At 43.3% G+C, this 18,199-nt stretch overlaps 1 protein-coding gene across 2 annotated transcripts in view; it reads right to left on the minus strand.

Annotated features, from left to right (window-relative positions):
• Nucleotides 1–5,636: 5,636 nt before the first annotated feature.
• Nucleotides 5,637–18,199, minus strand: part of shtn1 (shootin 1) — a 38,789-nt gene continuing 26,226 nt past the window's right edge. Inside the window, exons 7-16 of one of the 2 annotated variants that reach the window (XM_040033861.1) lie at nt 18,066–18,147; nt 16,215–16,309; nt 15,987–16,133; nt 14,339–14,492; nt 13,981–14,095; nt 12,631–12,713; nt 9,282–9,382; nt 7,484–7,534; nt 7,028–7,145; nt 5,637–5,897 (exon numbers count right to left, since the gene is read on the minus strand). In XM_040033861.1, the coding sequence (XP_039889795.1) occupies nt 7,035–7,145; nt 7,484–7,534; nt 9,282–9,382; nt 12,631–12,713; nt 13,981–14,095; nt 14,339–14,492; nt 15,987–16,133; nt 16,215–16,309; nt 18,066–18,147 (939 nt within the window). In that variant the 3' untranslated portion in view covers nt 5,637–5,897; nt 7,028–7,034. Of the gene's footprint in view, nt 5,898–7,027; nt 7,146–7,483; nt 7,535–9,281; nt 9,386–12,630; nt 12,714–13,980; nt 14,096–14,338; nt 14,493–15,986; nt 16,134–16,214; nt 16,310–18,065; nt 18,148–18,199 lie in introns of both variants that reach the window. The other variant, XM_040033859.1, reaches the window with a different exon arrangement.

Genomic DNA, 18,199 nt, shown 5'->3' on the forward strand with positions numbered 1-18,199 from the left:
CTGCTGTCCCATTCATCTATTGTACAGTACTACAGAGCTTTTGTGATTTAAAAACAAAGCACGAGTAACGAGAATGGGGAAAGAAAGTACGCGTGCTCCTGATGTGGCTGCCCACTGGGATGGCCACATCTGTCTTTGGAAACCACCGCTGTGTCTGATTGGTTGGCCTGCAGCTTGCTTGTATGTCTGCAGCCTGAATTCCCACAGGACCTCAGCTGTGTTGTTCTCAACAAGAATCAGAGGCTTCTGCTCCGCATGCAGCACAGATGTTCTTGTACACTGTCCCAGCTTCTCATCCGGTGCCACAGCGGTCACGTCAGTGGGCGTACGTCATTGTCATGAGACACAAACAAACAAAATCACGGTCTAGTAATGCAGTAATGCAGCATGCTTACGGGAAAGTAATGGTAATCTAATTACTTTTTTTGCAATAGTAATCCCTTAATTTACTCGTTACTGGAAAGAAGTAATCAGATTATGCGTTACTGCCCATCTCTGCTTGGAACAAATTACAACAGGACAACAGGACTGAAGGGTTTTAATCAAAATGGAGCATTGGATGGCTGTTTCTTATTCTTTTATTGTTACTGTCTTTTATTTTAATTGGTTATATGAATTGTAATGACTATAGTGTGTTTTAACATGCTGTAGTTTTGTATAGTTATTTAAAACAGATCGCTCTTGAAAGCGAGACCTTGTTTCTCATTGAGATTTACCTGTAGAAATAAAAGTGAAATTAGAAAATAATAATAATACAGAGAAAACGCCAATAATAATATGACCCCCTATGAGCAGCACTTTGGTGACAGTGGGAAGGAAAAACTCCCTTTTAACAGGAAGAAACCTCCAGCAGGACCAGGCTTAGGGAAGAGCAGTCATTGGCTGCAGCTGGTTGAGGGTGAGGAGAGGAAGACAGGATAAAGACATGCTGTGGAAGAGGGTCGGAGATCGATAACAACTAATGATTAAATGCAGAGTGGTGCACAAACACATAGTGAATGTGCAGACTGTGTGCCTTTGTATGCTTGGTGCTTAGTGCCTGTTCTTATACTTCCATGATCTTTGGATCTCCTCAGTTGTGACTACCTTCCTTCCCCCTTTTTATCATCTCACTACATTTTCTTCAGTCTGAAGGACATTCTGATGTCTTTGGTATAGAGTGTGGCAACTGATGTATCATTGGCTTAGAAAAGAAAGTTAGCGGCCATCCAGGTCTTTATGTCTTTAAGACATTCCTGCAGTTTAACTCATTGGTGTGTGTTATCTGGCTTCATGGACAGATAGAGCTGGCTGTCATCTGCATAGCAGTGTAAATGTATGCTATGTCTTCTAATGATGCTGCCTAAGGGAAGCATGTATAATGTAAACAGAATTGGTCCTAGCACTGAACCCTGTGGAACTCCATAATTAACCTCAGTGTGTGAAGAGGACTCTCCATTTACATGCACAAACTGGAGTCTATTAGATAGATATGATACAAACCACTGCAGTGCAGTACCTGTAATACCTACAGCATGTTCTAATCGCTCTAATAGGATATTATGGTCGACAGTATCGAACGCTGCACTGAGGTCTAGCAGGACAAGCACAGAGATGAGTGCTCACTAAGTTCAGCTACAGCAGTGAACTTAGTGAAGTGGCTGCATTGGCTTAGTAACTGTTAGCTTATTAACTGTTAGCTTAGTAACTGATAGCTTAGTAACTGTTAGCTTATTAACTGTTAGCTTAGTAACTGTTAGCTTAGTAACTGTTAGCTTATTAACTGTTAGCTTATTAACTGATAGCTTATTAACTGTTAGCTTATTAACTGTTAGCTAACGGTACCACTGAGTGAGAACTGCTTTGCATGCAGATGCTCATGGGGTGCAGTTAGCTTCTTTAGCCAGTAGGTGTGACATGCATCAGGGCCTGGTGCTGTACAACTCTTCATGCTTGAGACTCTTTCTTGGATGTTTGACACTGTGATAGTTAATGGTTCCTGTTCAGGGAGGCTGCTGTGATCTAATCTTAGCTCCATAGCCACTTTTCTACTTCGAGTATTGCTCTCTCTCCAGCCTCAGTGCCATCTGGTCAGGCTGCTGGACTCGCTGATGCTGACTAATGGACGGTGCCACAGAGAGTCCACCTTGGACGGATCAGTGGAGAACGTCTGGTTTATTCTTTTATGTTCTGTGTCTCTGGTATACCTCTTCTAGCAGTTAGCCAAATCTGTGAGTCATGACAGCTTCTAAGGCCTCAGGTGTGAACAGCTGTTGTGCCTCTTAGGGACCATTTTCTTCATCACACCTTTTTGTTGTGCTAACTTTCCTCTGTGCTGCCTCGATCTTTGGGTTTCAGTGATGGCCACAGTAGGGATTGTCTGTAATACTGGATTCAGTAGACTTTCAGAGGATGCTTCATGTAGTCTTGGTGATTGGCCACAGAGAGTACAGGTTTCCAGCTAAGCCGCGATGTTCTTTATCAGTTCAGCTGCATTCAATGCCTTTAATATACCAGTTGCTCTTAGAATGTGTGGATGAATATATATCCCTCCTGACATGATGCTGGAACACTGAACTGCCTCACTGGAGTCTTGCATGGCTTGGTTTAATGGGTTTTTCATGTATTTATATGTATTTATATTATTCAGGTGTTCTTGGAAGCACGAGTTAACACACCTTGCCCATTAGGGTTTCAGTACCTGGGACTCCCCACCATTTGGTGCTACAAATAAAGAAGCTCCTCCTGCGTTCTTTCCAAGCTCCTTAGACTAAAGGATCTGAAGGTTAACACTAACACTAATGTGTCTGGAATTGTACAAACGTTCTACAGTTTTAAAAAAAAAAGTACAAATAACTAACACAAACAAGTATGTTTTAAATATCTGGGCAAAAGTAAAAAGAACTCACAATGGACTCGAATGAACCCTTTGAAAGCCCAGCGTATCGACTTTTCTTCATCCTCAAAAAATGATAAAAATTGCATGACATATTTTTAATGACTGAATTACAAAAATATGGCTTATGTAGCAAATGTAATCTGCATATATATAAAACTCATATATATGCAGATTACAATTTGATATATTTTTGCATAAAGGTGCAACAAACCCTCCATTATCACCAAATTAAAGATTCCTGGCAGTTATTTCATGCTTCAGGTTTTAAAGGGTTGAGTAAGGATGTATTTTGCATTTAGTATTCATTTTAAACAAACATTTTGAGAGTGTGAAAAGAATGAAACGAAAAGAAGAAAGTTCTTCCTGTTGTTGTTTGTTTGGCAGCTCACACCCAGTGTTGCTGTAAATGTCAGCGAGTAAAGGCAGCCTCTAATCAATGAAATGTGCCGACACAAACCGAGGCTGGACACACAGCAGCGCTCATCTGAAGCTCCCCAGCAGGCAATTTTTAAAAATACATGAAATGACAATCAAAATAGGTCAAATTAAGTGTTTCCCACACACGCTAACAGGACCTCCCTAATTGCTGGTCCTTGAAGGAACAAAAACACCAAACATTAGCTTGTATCGGCGTGATGTTGAGGGAACACAGTGGTGAGAAGAAGGAAGAAAAGGACATGGCATGGCTTGGGTAATTGCATGTTTTGCCTTAGTTTGCGATGTCGGCACCGTCCATCAGTCGGCATCAGCGAGTCCAGCAGCTCGAGCTGAGGCAGAGGAAAGAAACCGAAGCGCTGACTTTGTTTCTGCTGAGGAAAAGAAGACGGAGGCAGTGCATCCAAGGGACACCAGCGTCTCTCCTCCTTTGAATGCAAAACTATATGTGAGCATTCAGCTGCGCCCACACAGCCTCGACTAGAAGAACCTCATTAGATAAAGAGGATATGAGGAGGTAGAGACATAAATCTCTATTTTCATTTACTCTCGCTCAAGCAGGTCAACTGCACACTGATACTCTAACCTCCAACTAGATAATCCCACACATCCTCACGCTGCTTTGTCAGCTGTCTACACCAACGATTAGTTTGTCGAATCTGCTGAGCGACTGTTTCCTGTTCCTAACGACGTGCTGGTAAATAAACTTAACCAGGACTTCCTCTGCAACATGTGCTTCAGCAGACTGATGAAAGAACGAAGGGAAGCCTTTGAAGCAGTGCTGCTGATGAACTTGGTTAGAACACAGACTTTGATCCACAGTGACATTTCCTGTACACTGTGTCGGGGCTGGAAATTGCACCTCAGTGTTAAATGAAGCCTAAAGCGTTAATGAACAGCAGCACACAATAGGTGATGGACACCAGCCATAGTTCACAACTCTCATGTTTCACTCTCTCAGTGAAGAAAGTGTGTGGGAAATGTGGGCAGGTGTTGGGGAAAACAAAACACCGAAGCGGCTCGGCCATGTGGTCAAATCAATCCGTGCCCGGCCCTGCTGGAGATTTTAGACATGGTACAAAGCAGCCAGTGGGGAAAAGTTCAGCATTTCTGAACTCTGTGAAAAGGTCCATGTTTCCGTCTTGTAAAAATAAATACAACAGTGTGCAGATTAAAAACGCCACCGTTGTTTCTACAGCCAGTCCAAAACAATGGTGGCGTTGCAGAGAGGCTGCAGGTAGAGCACAGCTGAGGCTGAAACGAACCTCATGTTCAACACGTTTTATTTAGACGCTTTGTAAAACATTTAATTAAATGAGTCGTGAGGAGAAAATAACTGCTGCGTGCCGTCATAACGTAACAGTTCAGGACTAAGAACAGAGGCTGGTGGTACGACTCGGGCTTGTGTCTCGCTCCTCTGAGCGTCTCCGGCTGTGAAAGCGCTGCAAAGTAAACCGCGGCTCGCTTTTTTAACAGCAAAACATGCATTTAAATAAACCAGGTTATAACACATTAACTTGTTTGGGGGGGGTAAATGTGACCTTATACATGGTTTGTACAATAAGAGATCAAATAAAGTTTAAAGGGAAATCTGTGAATATTAATCCTAAGAGCATTAAAGAGCTGCTTAGTGAAGAAAAACACATTTTTATCTTTTATCTGATTGTAAAACACTTTCAGTCAAACTGATCCCTAATTATGTTCAATAAGTGATGACCTTAACCGCTGTCGATTGTTGTTTTCATAGAAAATCCCCCCAAAATGCAAACTGTAAGTAAACGATGGCTGCATCCACTGATATGACACTTTGGTTGCTGTAATCCTGTCGTGAGGCTCGCACTGAGCATTTTCACTCCAGCGTGTGACAATCAGAGACACTGCAGCTGGTCACAGTCACACCTGCGTAATCTGCTGTATCCTCCTTTATGACTGTAAGGAGGCCATCATGTACAAACTGGACATCAAACACACTCTTCAAATGATGTCAGATACATTTCTGGAGTTGTGTTTTAAAGAAGTAAAGTGACCATAAATTGATCTTAAGGGTCAACAAGTCGAGTGAGGGTGCACACAGAAAAACAGGAGCTCCCCAAATAAAATATGTGTCAGTGAAGAGAACCACTGAAACTAAATCTATCGCGGCGGCCTGTGATTGCTTACTGGGAGGCTACAAGTTTAACACTGGTCTACATGGAACCATTCAGAGAAAAGCAAAAGCTCGAGGCTGTGAGGCGACTGTGTCACTGTGCATAACAATGAACTGGTATTTTACAAAAGGAGCTGAATGAACTGCAGGTGGTGTGCGATACATGCCTTTATTTTACTGGAAGCAAACAGTCCAGTGGGAGTTACTGACACACTTCTGACTCTTCTTCATAGCAACAGGAACGTGTCTTTCCCTCTGACGGTGACCAAGAATCCATCTGACTGTAATCTCATCAATACAGTCAGAGGTTATTGTAAGTGTGCACTGATGTAAAAGGCTGGTTAATAACACTCCATATTAGTCTTCAGTCACCCACATCCTCTGTACACGTGGATCCTCAGGCGGCGCCACACTGCGGGGAGACACGAGGACGCTGACCTGCACACACACACACACATGCATGAAACCAATCAGCAGTGTCACCTTTGTCAGGCTACAGCAGGTAAGGCTGAGAATCTGTGGGTGAGGCCAGCGTGAGCACACAGTGGGATCCTTTAGATAAGAAACAAAGGATCCACTCTTTCATCGTGTGCCACGCTGCTTATCAAATATAAGGTTTATGCAACAGGTAACAGTGATGTGCAAGCTATTTATTCAAAAGGATCATTTATTTTTAGTGCTAAAAACAAATGATTGAAGCTAGCCATTCATTTTCAAAATACTGATACTTTAATATTTCTTTTATTGAGGGGCCAAACTACAGTTTCTGAACAGAAAAATAGTTTTAGTGGCTGAATGTTAGTCTTGTGTAATCACAGCTACACTGGACGTCTCAGAGAAGTCCAGCTGCACAGATGAATTCAGCCAGAAATTCCTCTCCTGTTCACAGTGGTGAGGATTAAAGCGCTCGGTGGTATTCAGTAAGACAAGCTGCTGTCACAGTGTGGGCCAGCAGATCCAAAATGTTCCCAGGAGGAAACAGAAAGCTAAAATGAATGAAGCACCTGCTCTTGCTTCTGTCAGTAACCTTAAAGCAAAGATAAATGCTTCTCGGCTGAATGCTAAAAATCACAGGTGCCTGCAGACAGGCCTCAGATCAGCCAGCGAGACTGTAGGTGTATGTATGGAGGGACAGTATGACGAGCATGAAGGTGTACCACAGCATGTCTGCATCATCATCATCACTGGAGCGTCTTTGCAGCCACACTCTGTTCACATGCACGGGCTCGTTCTCTTTCCTGACCTCTGTGAAGTATATGCTAGCCCACAGGTGTCAGTAGATTACCACCGACGGCTGACAATGAACACAGATTGTGTTTGTCACAGCCTGATAAAGACTTTGAAGTTAACACGTACCACACACCGACTCTCAGCCCTGTGACACTGTGATAAAAACACACGTATGCTGAATTAAATCTGGTAACAATCAGACTCGACTGAGATAATCTGAGATGTTCTTGGAGGAGCCACACGTCAGTCCACTGTCCTCGTTTAGCTCAAAACAAGAGTGGAGAGACGAGTCATCCAGATAAATGACTTATCAGTATCGATCACGTCCAGCGCCCCACCTTTGTGTCAGGCGTCCAGCGCGTCCCGCCGCCTCAGCAGAATCCTCTGCAGCTCGTCGTCTCGGGTTGTTGTCGGAGACGCTGCCTTTGGTTGTTGTACAGTTCTGTTAAAATTCTCCTGGCCAGTTCAAACCACAATAACACAGATCAGGACAAAGAAAAGTAGCAGCTGCATCACAAACACGTATCTGCGTCTTGTTAACACTGCAGTGGAAGTATAATTAAGGTTTCTTCAAGTCTTCATGTTGTGTTTTTAGCATGAGAGTAGCCTCGTTAAATGTGGCACTGCTACTCTGATCTCTGACTTTAGTGTAGTTTCATGTTAAATTGTATTCCAAGCACAACTTTGTATGACATGAAAAACAAACAAGTAATTTCAGATGTGAAAACACAGCGAAAGTTCAACTAGTAAAATACGGCTTGTGAGGACGTGTGATTGTTTTAAAGCCCCATTACCATGATTCCTTTAAGTTCCTGAATAGCAGAATTAGAGGGCAGCTTCTCCATCTGATAAAAGGAAAATAGGAGGAAAAAGATGGGTTTGGTAAATAAACAGCAGTCTGACACATTATACTTATTTTTCCTCATTCAGCACTTAGAGGCTAAACTGCACCTCTTACCACAGAGACGAGACACTGTAGGCAAGCACAAGGAAGTATGCTTTCTACAAGAAGCAAATATGTCAACACACAATCATTCTGAGTCACGTCAATTTTCCCATCCTCATTATTTATAATTACCTTGTAGAGCAGGTCCTAATGCTATCTAATTTGGCTGAGCTGTTGAGGCGGAGGAACAAGCAGACGAAAAGACGTCTTTGCCATGTGTCATGTTTTATCAAAACAACAAGCTCTTAGATAATTCCCCACACTGATGGGTTGGAGAGCCCTGAACAATATATGCTCAATGTACAAAAACCTCAGCGAGGTCTGACAACAGCGGACGTCTGCGGCCGGCGCTGCAGTTTGGCAATTTTAGCAAAGATGAGCCACATTCACACGTGTCCGTCATCCTTCCAGCTGTACGTCCGCCGCGCTCCCCTTTCATGTTTCCACGTCCTGTATACTCTGTCTGTCCTCAAACGATGCAGCATTAACCTCGACATGGCTCCATCACAAAACAGCATCATCAAGTCTCCGTAGGTCCTTTTCGTTTTTCTATGTAACAGACCTCAGTGTCACCTCCACATTAAGTTTATTATACATCTTTCGTAACCCCCTTTACATTCACGTCTCTGTTTTGATCTTAAACAGTAGTTCTAGCAGGTCTGTGGCTGCTCTGCTGGTAGAGTGGATCATGTGATCACGCTGTATGCAAACAAATCTGAGGGCAACACTTTGATCTGACGCTATGGAAGGAGCTCACGGGCGCGTCACTGCAACCCCCCCTGGCTTCTGCTCCGCGGCTGCTGAGCGAGCCCTCATCTGGGACTCTCCTCAGCTCTTACTGGGACAGTGGCGCGGCTGCCCCTCTGTTGGTCTTCCTTGGTCTCTTGTGTTCTGGGGGCCTCTGGATGTCTGGAGTTTTGATCTCCTCCATACCTGCTTCATGCCCTGGAGGACGGGGCTGTGGCCCCCCCACACCCTCTAGCAGATCATTACTCGAAGGAACCTTTTAAACACAAGCGCGTCCATGCTCACAGGTGTACACACGGGTGATCACACCCACAAACTACACCCTTTTTGGCTCCTACCTCAAAGCACACTGTGTTCTGTTGATCTTATGTGCTGCACAATAATGTGTAATATTTAGTATTTACTGTCATATTCCCATATATCATTGTGATGTTGTTTATTCTGTTACTCTTGTTCTCTTCTGCTTGTTTTCTTTTTTCTCTCTCAGCAGGTGATCCAGGTGATCGATATATGCATTTTTTTTTCTGCCCGTTCTGTTGGTTTTTGTTTTTTGCCCTTCTCCCCCGTCCCTCTTCTCAGCTGTTTCTCTTTCCCTCTTTCTTTCTCCCCTTCTTTCCTCCAGTCAAGTCTGTCCCGTATTCAACAAGTGAAAATAAAATAAACAATAAAAGGTGAATCAAATGGACCATTACGGCAAGGCTGGGATGGTCAATATGGTAAAGTAAATCCGTTGGGCATCTTTCTTTGCCTTTAGACAACAATTCTGATGCAAAAGAGCCAAACGGGACAGGCACAAAAAATAAAATAAAATAAAAAAATTAATTAATTAATTAATTAATTTGACTTTGACTTTAAAAATCAAAAACAGCAAATCACGGCCCACGTCAGGGTTAGGTTACCTGTTTCCTGCTGCTGTTGGGTGACTGGTTGACAGGTCGAAGCTGAACACCTTTCTTAATCCTTTGCATCATTTCCTCCACTGCCTGCTGCCTGACATCCACTTCTGGCAGTGAGTGACCGACACACACACACACACACACACACACACACACACACACACACACGCACACGCACACACACACACACACACACACGCACACGCACACACACACACACACACACACACACACAATGTTTTTATAATGTCTCAGCTGTGGAGAAATGCAACACAGCTTGAACCTGGAGCAGGACCTGAGGACAGAGGCGACACTTGCATAGATGGTGCAGTATTAAGCACCTTGAGGCAACCGTTGTTGTGATTTGGTGCCTTATTAATAAAACTGAACTGAATCATATTTAGTGATTCAACAGCAGTAGATTAGGAACACCACCAACACTTGGGGTTTTCAGAAGCATGTTAGCGTGGTGTAAAGTCATAATTAGCTCTGCGACTGAAATAAAGTTAATTCAGGTTGTTTAAAAAAACACTAAAGAGCCAGTCGGGAGTGATTGATGATTTTTTGTTTGTTTTGCACACACATCAGTCTGTTCTACACGACCGAGAATTGTGGAGGTTGATTTGGCTGATGATGAATAATTGTTACTGAGGCTGCTAATTTCAAAGTCTTCAAAGTACAGCAGGACATCTGTAGTGTGTAAGAGTACCAGAATTACTCTGGAATCAATTTTGACTCTGTGTGTAAAAACACACTATTCAACTATTTTTCATCCTCACGTTTACAAAGGACAACAAAAAGTGTAATTCTACAATAAAGGAGTCCATTCTCAAAGCAATGTGAATATTTAATTTTCTAACATCAAACATTCAGTGGCACACACAATGGAACAATTGTCACTTAAGATGTCTTTAAAAATCACACAAAGACTATTTTGTGTTAAAGTAATCGTAAAATATTTTTCTCCAGTACTCAAAGAGAGACTATTATTCAGGTGTCAGAGTAGAAGATCCTTGGGTTGCACCTATTCAGCCTTGTATGCAATTCCAACAAATTCCCTGTGTGTAGTGCTCAATTCAGCCGGCACATATTCAAAAACTATTTTAAAAAATGAGGGCACAGTTTAAGCCTATTCAGGCAACACAGATGTCCTACCTGCTCCAACAAGTCAAGGCTTTCAATTTCATTGCACAAATTAAAGAATTCAACTTCCTGACCTAAAAGGCCAGCGATGAAGATTCAGAGTTGGAATTTCTCATGGACCATTTGGCATATTGGTTTGTTCTTCTAATGTGTGAGTGACGTGTGGTAAAAAGGGTTAAAATTGAAAATATCTGAAATGCAAAATCAGAATTCAAAACTCCTAAACTGAAATACATGAAACAAAGCATCTCAAAGGGAAGGAAATACAAAATGAACATGCATCGCACAAAAAACAGAAGATTTTCCCAAATCGGGGCAATCAGGAGATAAAGAGAACAATCGTTCTAACTGACATGCATCAAAACATAAAGCAAACCAACGAGGCCTTTCTAGGTCTTTGGCCATATATACAGTGGTGTGAAAATGTATTATTAAATATTAGCCAAGTAAACACAAAATGTAGTTTCTAAATGAAGATATTTATAATTAAAGGGAAAAACCCAAACCTCCACGGCCCTGTGTGGAAAAAGTGATCGCTCCTCAATCTACTAAGGTGCTGGGCCACCGCAGCCACAGCAGCAACAACTGCAATGCAGCCTTTGAGTCTTTCACAGCACAGTGGAGGATTTATAAGCATGAACCACCTTTAAGGTCATGCCACAGCATCTCAATCGGACACAGGTCAGGACTGTGACTAGGCCGGTCTAAAGTGGGTGTGAGGGTAACTTGGTTATTGACCCAGTGTTTTGTGTTTTGGAGTCTTGTTTATTCATTACTATGTTCCCTGCGTGTCTTGTGTTTCCTAGTTCAGTCTGCTAAAGCTTGAGTTTTTGCAGCATTTATAGTTTAGGCAGTTATTTGGTCCTGATCATGTCTTTGTTTCGTCCCTGTGTCCTTCCATCAGTGTTCCTGTGGTTAGGTCTGTCTGGTCTTCATGTTTGTGTCTCCGGTCATGTCTCTGTGTGTTGCTCTGTCGTCCCCTCACCTTCTTGCCCCTCCCTCTCCTCCCTCTTGTGGAGATACAGAAATTCTTTTATTGCTGCCGTATAACCTGCATCATTATAACTGCATTAATAACATTCTTTACAGCATTATTCCATCTAATAATATTTCTCACAGTATTGATACTGCATTACAGTTGTTGATTGAAGATGTTCATTTGAGGATCCTTCCATTATGTTAACTTTTAATACAGGTACGGTTGGAAGTATTTCATGCACATTGCATATTTGTGCTTATTTTGAGTTGATGTTCGGTTCATTAAAGGTTTTAAGCTTCACTGGCATGACTGTCCAGGTGATCCATGCTGGGGGAAACTAGAACATAGAAGGATGATTGCATACATGCTTACAGTACATATAATACATATAATCTAGGAATAGGCCTGAGCAGAGGCCCAAATGTATTCAGCTTCTTGTTGCAACCTGTTGTGTTTTGTTCTACTTGGTAACAGATGACCGGAGTCGACAACCAGCCCTCAGAGACCCTGAAGGCTTGAAGTTATTGCCTTGTTTGGAAGGTGTTATAGAAAAGAGAAGTTCTATGCCTGTTTATAGCCATCTAAGATGTACCATTTACTGTAACTGACGTCTTTAACCTATTTTTACGCCATGGGGGGCGTGTACCTCACTGCTTTATAAGTGTTCTCAACATGTATTTTTGTCAGAGGACATATGCTGATGTTTTCTCCTGGCTGTTAATAAACTCACCGTTTGATTGCACTTTTCTGGGGCCTCCGTGGTTTGTGACACTGCTCTGCATTGATTGATTTCGCCACACTCTGTTCCCTGGGTTTGTGCGTATCAGTGTGTGTGTGTTCCTCGTACTTCCTGTTTTAGTTTGACAGTCTCTTGTCCTGTGTGTTCCATGTTCAGCCCTGCTTCGAGTTAATGTGATTATGTTCAGCTGTGGTTTTGTTCGCTCATTGGCCCTTGTGTGTATTTATGTCTGCGTCGCAGTCTCTCTTATCCTCCGGCTGTGTGTTCTGTGTAGTTTTGGCATTCCACCAATAAAGCTGCGATTAAGCTAGTGAGAAAGTAAGACGAGAGAGCAACACAGACGTGACTGGATCAGAGAGCAAGTGTTAGTATCTTGCCCAAGAATATCTGGCATGTAGACTGGAGCAGACGGGGATTGAACGACCAACCTTATGATTAGTAGGTGACTACAAGTGATTACAAGTTAGTACAGCACTGTCTCTGATCTGTACCTGGTGTCTTGGCAGAGTCCTGTTCCACCAGCGGGATGTCGGTTCTGATGCCTCTTCTCCTTCGAATCAGTGATACCAGTGTGCTATATGGAAAGACACAAACACATTGTTCAGTTAGCTGTTATTTAGGCTGCTAAAGTTTCCAGAAAAAGTTCATTTTAGCGAGAGAGTAGTGTTCAAATCTAAAACTGAGTGAAAGAAGCGGTCATATTAAACACAGTGGTATTGAATTCAAATCAAAAAATGGCCTGTATTTGTATAGCGCTTTACTAGTCCCTAAGGACCCCAAAGCGCTTTACATATCCAGTCATCCACACATTCACACACTGGTGATGGCAGCTACATTGTAGCCACAGCTGCCCTGGGGCGCACTGACAGAGGCGAGGCTGCCGGACACTGGCGCCACCGGGCCCTCTGGCCACCACCAGTAGGTAACGGGTGAAGTGTCTTGCCCAAGGACACAACGACCGAGACTGTCCAAGCCGGGGCTCGAACCGGCAACCTTCCGATTACAAGGCGAACTCCCAACTCTTGAGCCACGATTGCCCTTAATCAAGGTAAACAAAGCATCCCTGAGATAGCTGAGAGCTATAATCCCTCCAGTGTGCTGTGGGACTACCCCTCAGTGTCAGCTCGGCTGGAGATGCTTGAAACATCTCACCAGAAAGGTGTGCAGGAATCACTGGAAACTTTCAATGCAAAGGAGTGGCCAGCATGTCATTTGGAGGAAGCTTGTTTGGACTGTTTGTGTCTGTGATCTTCTTTCAGTCACTACTTCTCTCTTAGGTGACGGTTTGTCAGTGCTAGCAACAAGCCAGCTACTCCTCTCAACCAAAACCCCCCAGGCTTTACTGTCATTGCCCATGTGTGGTGCCCAACACACCACACAAAGATTTCAAAAAGGACTCTGCTCTTTAAAATGTCCCCGATTTAAATAAGCCCTCTTGTTCACTGAAGAAACCTTCATCCTAAACCACACACGTAAAGTTTGACCCTAGCCTGGCCAATAGGGTCTCATTAGTGTCCTCCAGTGCTCCTATCCTGGACAGGGTGTTCATGTCTCTTTGCTGTGGTCCTACAAGAGTCCAACACATACATTGCAGAGGAAAGGTCCCATGGTTGGTCTGGCTTGTGCTCCAACTTATTCACTTCACTTCAAAATCACTTTGCAGTATGTTCAACAACTCCACTCCTGTCTTTACACTGTGGATTACCTGCACTGTGTGGTTGCTGTGATCAGCTCAGTCAACAATTTATTTCCTTATAGTCATTTTACTGTAAAATTATTCCATCACACTCAAACACTTTCACACATTGATGATGTAAAGAGTAAACTGTGTGTGGTCAAACCTGAGTGGGTTCGTGGTTGAAGGCAGGGCTGGAGGAGGTGGAGGAGGTGGAGGTGGAGGTGTTGGAGCTGGGGGTGGGTTGGTAGCGGCCTGAAGCTTTTTCTGGAGCTCTTCAACTGGCCCATCAATCACATCCAGTTACAGTGCCAACACATCACCAAGGACAGAAATTTTTAACTATTATAGTAAACAACTAATAATCTTCCAGGCTGGCAAAAGCCACGGAGAGAATTTCAAGGTCACACTTTAAATCAGGTGTGTCCTTCTGTTGAAACAGCCGCACACACAGCGTGCTCTCGACACTGTTAGTGCTGTTTCCATTCTCCACAATGCCCCCTTCCAATATTGTTCGACCTCACCTGTAAACCTCAGATCCTTGAGCTCCAGTTCAGCCTTGGAGCATTTATTGCTGCACTCCTTCTTCTCCTCCTCCAGGAGCTCCAGTGAGTGCCTCAATGCTATAAGCTCCCTCTGAGTTTCGCTGCTCCCCAGCATGTCCTCCATCGTCTTTATCTGAAGATGGCCCAAGCACACAGAAAATATTTTTTACTACAAAGGATATGCACACTAGTTCAAATCAGCGTAACCTTAAACATGTAGCATGTTTGGTTACATTTTAGACAGAATTGTCATGTCGACTGACAGAATATTACTAGTTTGTTTGGCTTTAAAATGAATTTTTGGATCTCATAATGCAGAGAGTTCATTTTTTAAATGATTTGCTACATTGTAGCATAATACTGCAGACAAACTGACAAAAGTTTACTTTGAAGAAACCACCTCTGCTCTGATAACACGCTGTTACGGCAGCTAGCTTCACGAGGTCATGGCCGCAGTGCTTTGCTGTTCGTGCGTTACCGTCACTGGTGTCCACATTCTGGGACTTTCTGTTTGTTCTCCTGCTTTCATTTACAGCTACAGGTAATAATATAATAATACAAACTAATCCAACGGCTGAAATTGTTTCTCTCCTCAATGAAGAAATACACACGGCTGAATTATTTCTAATCTAGGAAATGAATATCCCTCAAAGAAAAGAATGTGGATGACTCTGATAAACCAAGTGCCAGCAGAGTGTCGGTGTCACGGCGACAGCTCCGGTGTTGCTAATTTCTCATAATTCTCATTGGACAGCTGCCAGTTGACATTCATTCATCTGCTGCACAAACCCAGTTCCTTAACCAGTGTTTTAATTGTTCCTCAAATGAAGGGTATGGCTCACCTCCACCCCAGAACCAGAAAAGATCAGTGATCCCTCTCAGCTCTAATTGTTCTCCATCAGAGCCACAGGAGGAGGGAGAAAGGGGAGGCTATTCAGCTGCTTTTAATTATTAATCTGGCAGGTCGTGGCCCTGTGGTTGTGCTGCCATGGCCCATGATAATTCACCAGGCATTTCCACTCTATGTAATTAGTCAGCTAAATAAGTCGTGTTTGGATGCATACAAATTAAAAGCATTGTCCAAGCAAATTACAGAGGTGCGCTGCCTCCACTGCTTAACACTTTTCTTCTGTTTGAAGCATTAAAGAATGAGGTATTTCTGACTGACACCACAGTCTGTTCTTAGGTATAGATTAGACTCTGCAGTCTTTAATACACCACAGCCATTACACAGCATTGTATTTATTTACTTTGTATTTTTAAACTTCTATTATTCTGTTACTGTTATTCATTTTTAATTGGCTTGTTTTTCAAATGTGGCAAAATATCATTCGTCTTCATTACATGGTTATCGCTGCATTATTAGCAGAACGAGCCAGGATGGAAACTAATGGAAGCACATCAGCGTTTCGTGGGAGAAACGCTGCGTCCAGATGAACAGAATCAACTTTGGGAGAACTCCATCAGATCCACACAATGTCTGCTAATCTGGAGTTATTTTATCTGACCAACCTGTTGTTGCCTTGTACACATCTGTGTGGAGAGGACCGTTTTTAGTGTTAAACAAGAAATTCATTATTTTAACAAGACTATTTCAGGCCACATCCAAACGTCTCTTATATCAGACCTGGCTCTGGTGCTCCAGCCTCTGTGTCTCCAGTTCCTCTGTCAGTCGGGTCACCTGGCTGAGGGCATCCTGCAGAGCCTGACTTGGTGAGGAGCTCTGCATCAGGATCTGACTCTGTCTCTTCAGCTTCTTTTGCTCGACCACCATCTGGGAAAACACCATGAGGAGGATGGAGAATAAGAACATGGAAGACTGTACAAACAATCAAACAAACAAACAAAAACTCACAGCTCTGGCATAATTTTCTGCCTCGGCCCTCAGATCTCGCTCCAGGTTGAAGGTGTCGTGTAAAGTTTCATATTCCTCCACAGCTAACTGAGACACTGCAAGAAGATTTCCACAGGGAGAGATTTGTGCTTTTTGGGGCAACCAGAAGTTGTGACACTGTCTAAAATGTAAACAGCAGATATGATTTGCAAATCTCATAAAACTACATTTTATTCAAAACAGGACACAGAAACTTACACAACTTCAGCCTCATTCACACAAGCACTCATTTCTACATACGTGCTTTCTATCCAGCTTTCGAACACATTAGCGCCCGTGGCAGTGACAGCTTTCACACATGGTTTTAAAGCCACATGTGTTCCCATCCAAATACCGTCGTCTGTAAAGACCTCGTATATTTAAGCAAGACAACGCTAAAGCACATACTGCAGCTATTACAGCAGCAGTGCTTTAAAGCAGAAGAGTCCAGCTCTTCTGAATTATCAGCAAATGCAAACAAATCAGGACCAACCAGCCTGACGTTTGATGTTTTCTCTCATAATTTAAATATGAGTTCATGAGATTCATGAGATCCAAATCACCGCACAGTGTTTTAAATTTGGATTGTACACAAGTTCTTCAGAATTGAGGTGTGTGTGTGTGTGTGTGTCTGTGTGTGTCTGTGTCTGTGTGTGTCTGTGTGTGTGTCTGTGTGTGTGTGTGTGTCTGTGTGTGTGTGTGTGTGTGTGTGTGTCTGTGTGTGTGTGTCTGTGTGTGTCTGTGTGTGTGTGTGTCTGTGTCTGTGTGTGTGTGTCTGTGTGTGTGCGTGTGTGTGTCTGTGTGTGTGTGTGTGTGTGTGTGTGTGTGTGTGTGTGTGTGTGTGTGTGTGTGTGTGTGTGTGTGTGTGTGTGTGTGTGTGTGTGTGTGTGTGTGTGTCTGTGTGTGTGTCTGTGTGTGTCTGTGTGTGTCTGTGTGTGTGTGTGTGTGTGTGTCTGTGTGTGTGTGTGTGTGTGTGTGTGTGTGTGTGTCTGTGTGTGTGTGTGTCTGTGTGTGTCTGTGTGTGTGTGTGTGTGTGTGTCTGTGTGTGTGTGTGTGTGTGTGTGTCGGTGTGTGTCTGTGTGTGTGTGTCTGTGTGTCTGTGTGTGTGTGTGTGTGTGTGTCTGTGTGTGTACGTGTGTGTCTGTGTGTGTCTGTGTGTGTACGTGTGTGTCTGTGTGTGTACGCGTGTGTGTCTGTGTGTGTCTGTGTGTGTGTGTCTGTGTCTGCGTGTGTGTGTGTGTGTGTGTGTGTGTGTGTGTGTGTGTGTGTGTGTGTCGGTGTGTGTGTGTGTGTGTGTGTGTGTGTGTGTGTGTGTGTGTGTCTGTGTGTGTGTCTGTGTGTGTGTGTCTGTGTGTGTACGTGTGTGTGTACGTGTGTGTGTCTGTGTGTGTCTGGTGTGTCTGTGTGTGTGTGTGTCTGTGTGTGTACGTGTGTGTGTCTGTGTGTGTCTGTGTGTGTGTGTCTGTGTCTGCGTGTGTGTGTGTGTGTCTGTGTGTGTGTCTGTGTCTGTGTGTGTCTGTGTGTGTGTGTCTGTGTCTGTGTGTGTGTGTGTGTGTGTGTGTGTGTGTGTGTGTGTGTGTGTGTGTGTGTGTGTGTGTGTGTGTGTGTGTGTGTGTACTTTGTACAGCACTTTTCAATAGAAGGTGTATTTAACTGTTTATAAATACTTTTTCCTGTCAGTGTATCAACAATCAGTTAATCAGGACACTTTTTGTATTTACTTTGTATCAAATCATACTTACGCTACACTGACTCTTTGTACCCAGTAGATTAATAATTAGCATTATATTAATAAACCAGTAAAAACACCATATTAAAATGCAGCACTCGAACCTCTGTGATATTTCCCCAGCAGCTTCTTTTGCCGAAGTGTCTCCGCAATCAGAAGAGTATTATCATGTTTCTCCTTCAGCAGCTGTAAATGCAGCGAGGGACAGAGTAAAGACACATCACGGCATACAAACAGG

This window comes from Simochromis diagramma, unplaced genomic scaffold, assembly GCF_900408965.1.
Source record: "Simochromis diagramma unplaced genomic scaffold, fSimDia1.1 OVJJ01000176.1, whole genome shotgun sequence".
Taxonomy (NCBI): Eukaryota; Metazoa; Chordata; class Actinopteri; order Cichliformes; family Cichlidae; genus Simochromis; species Simochromis diagramma.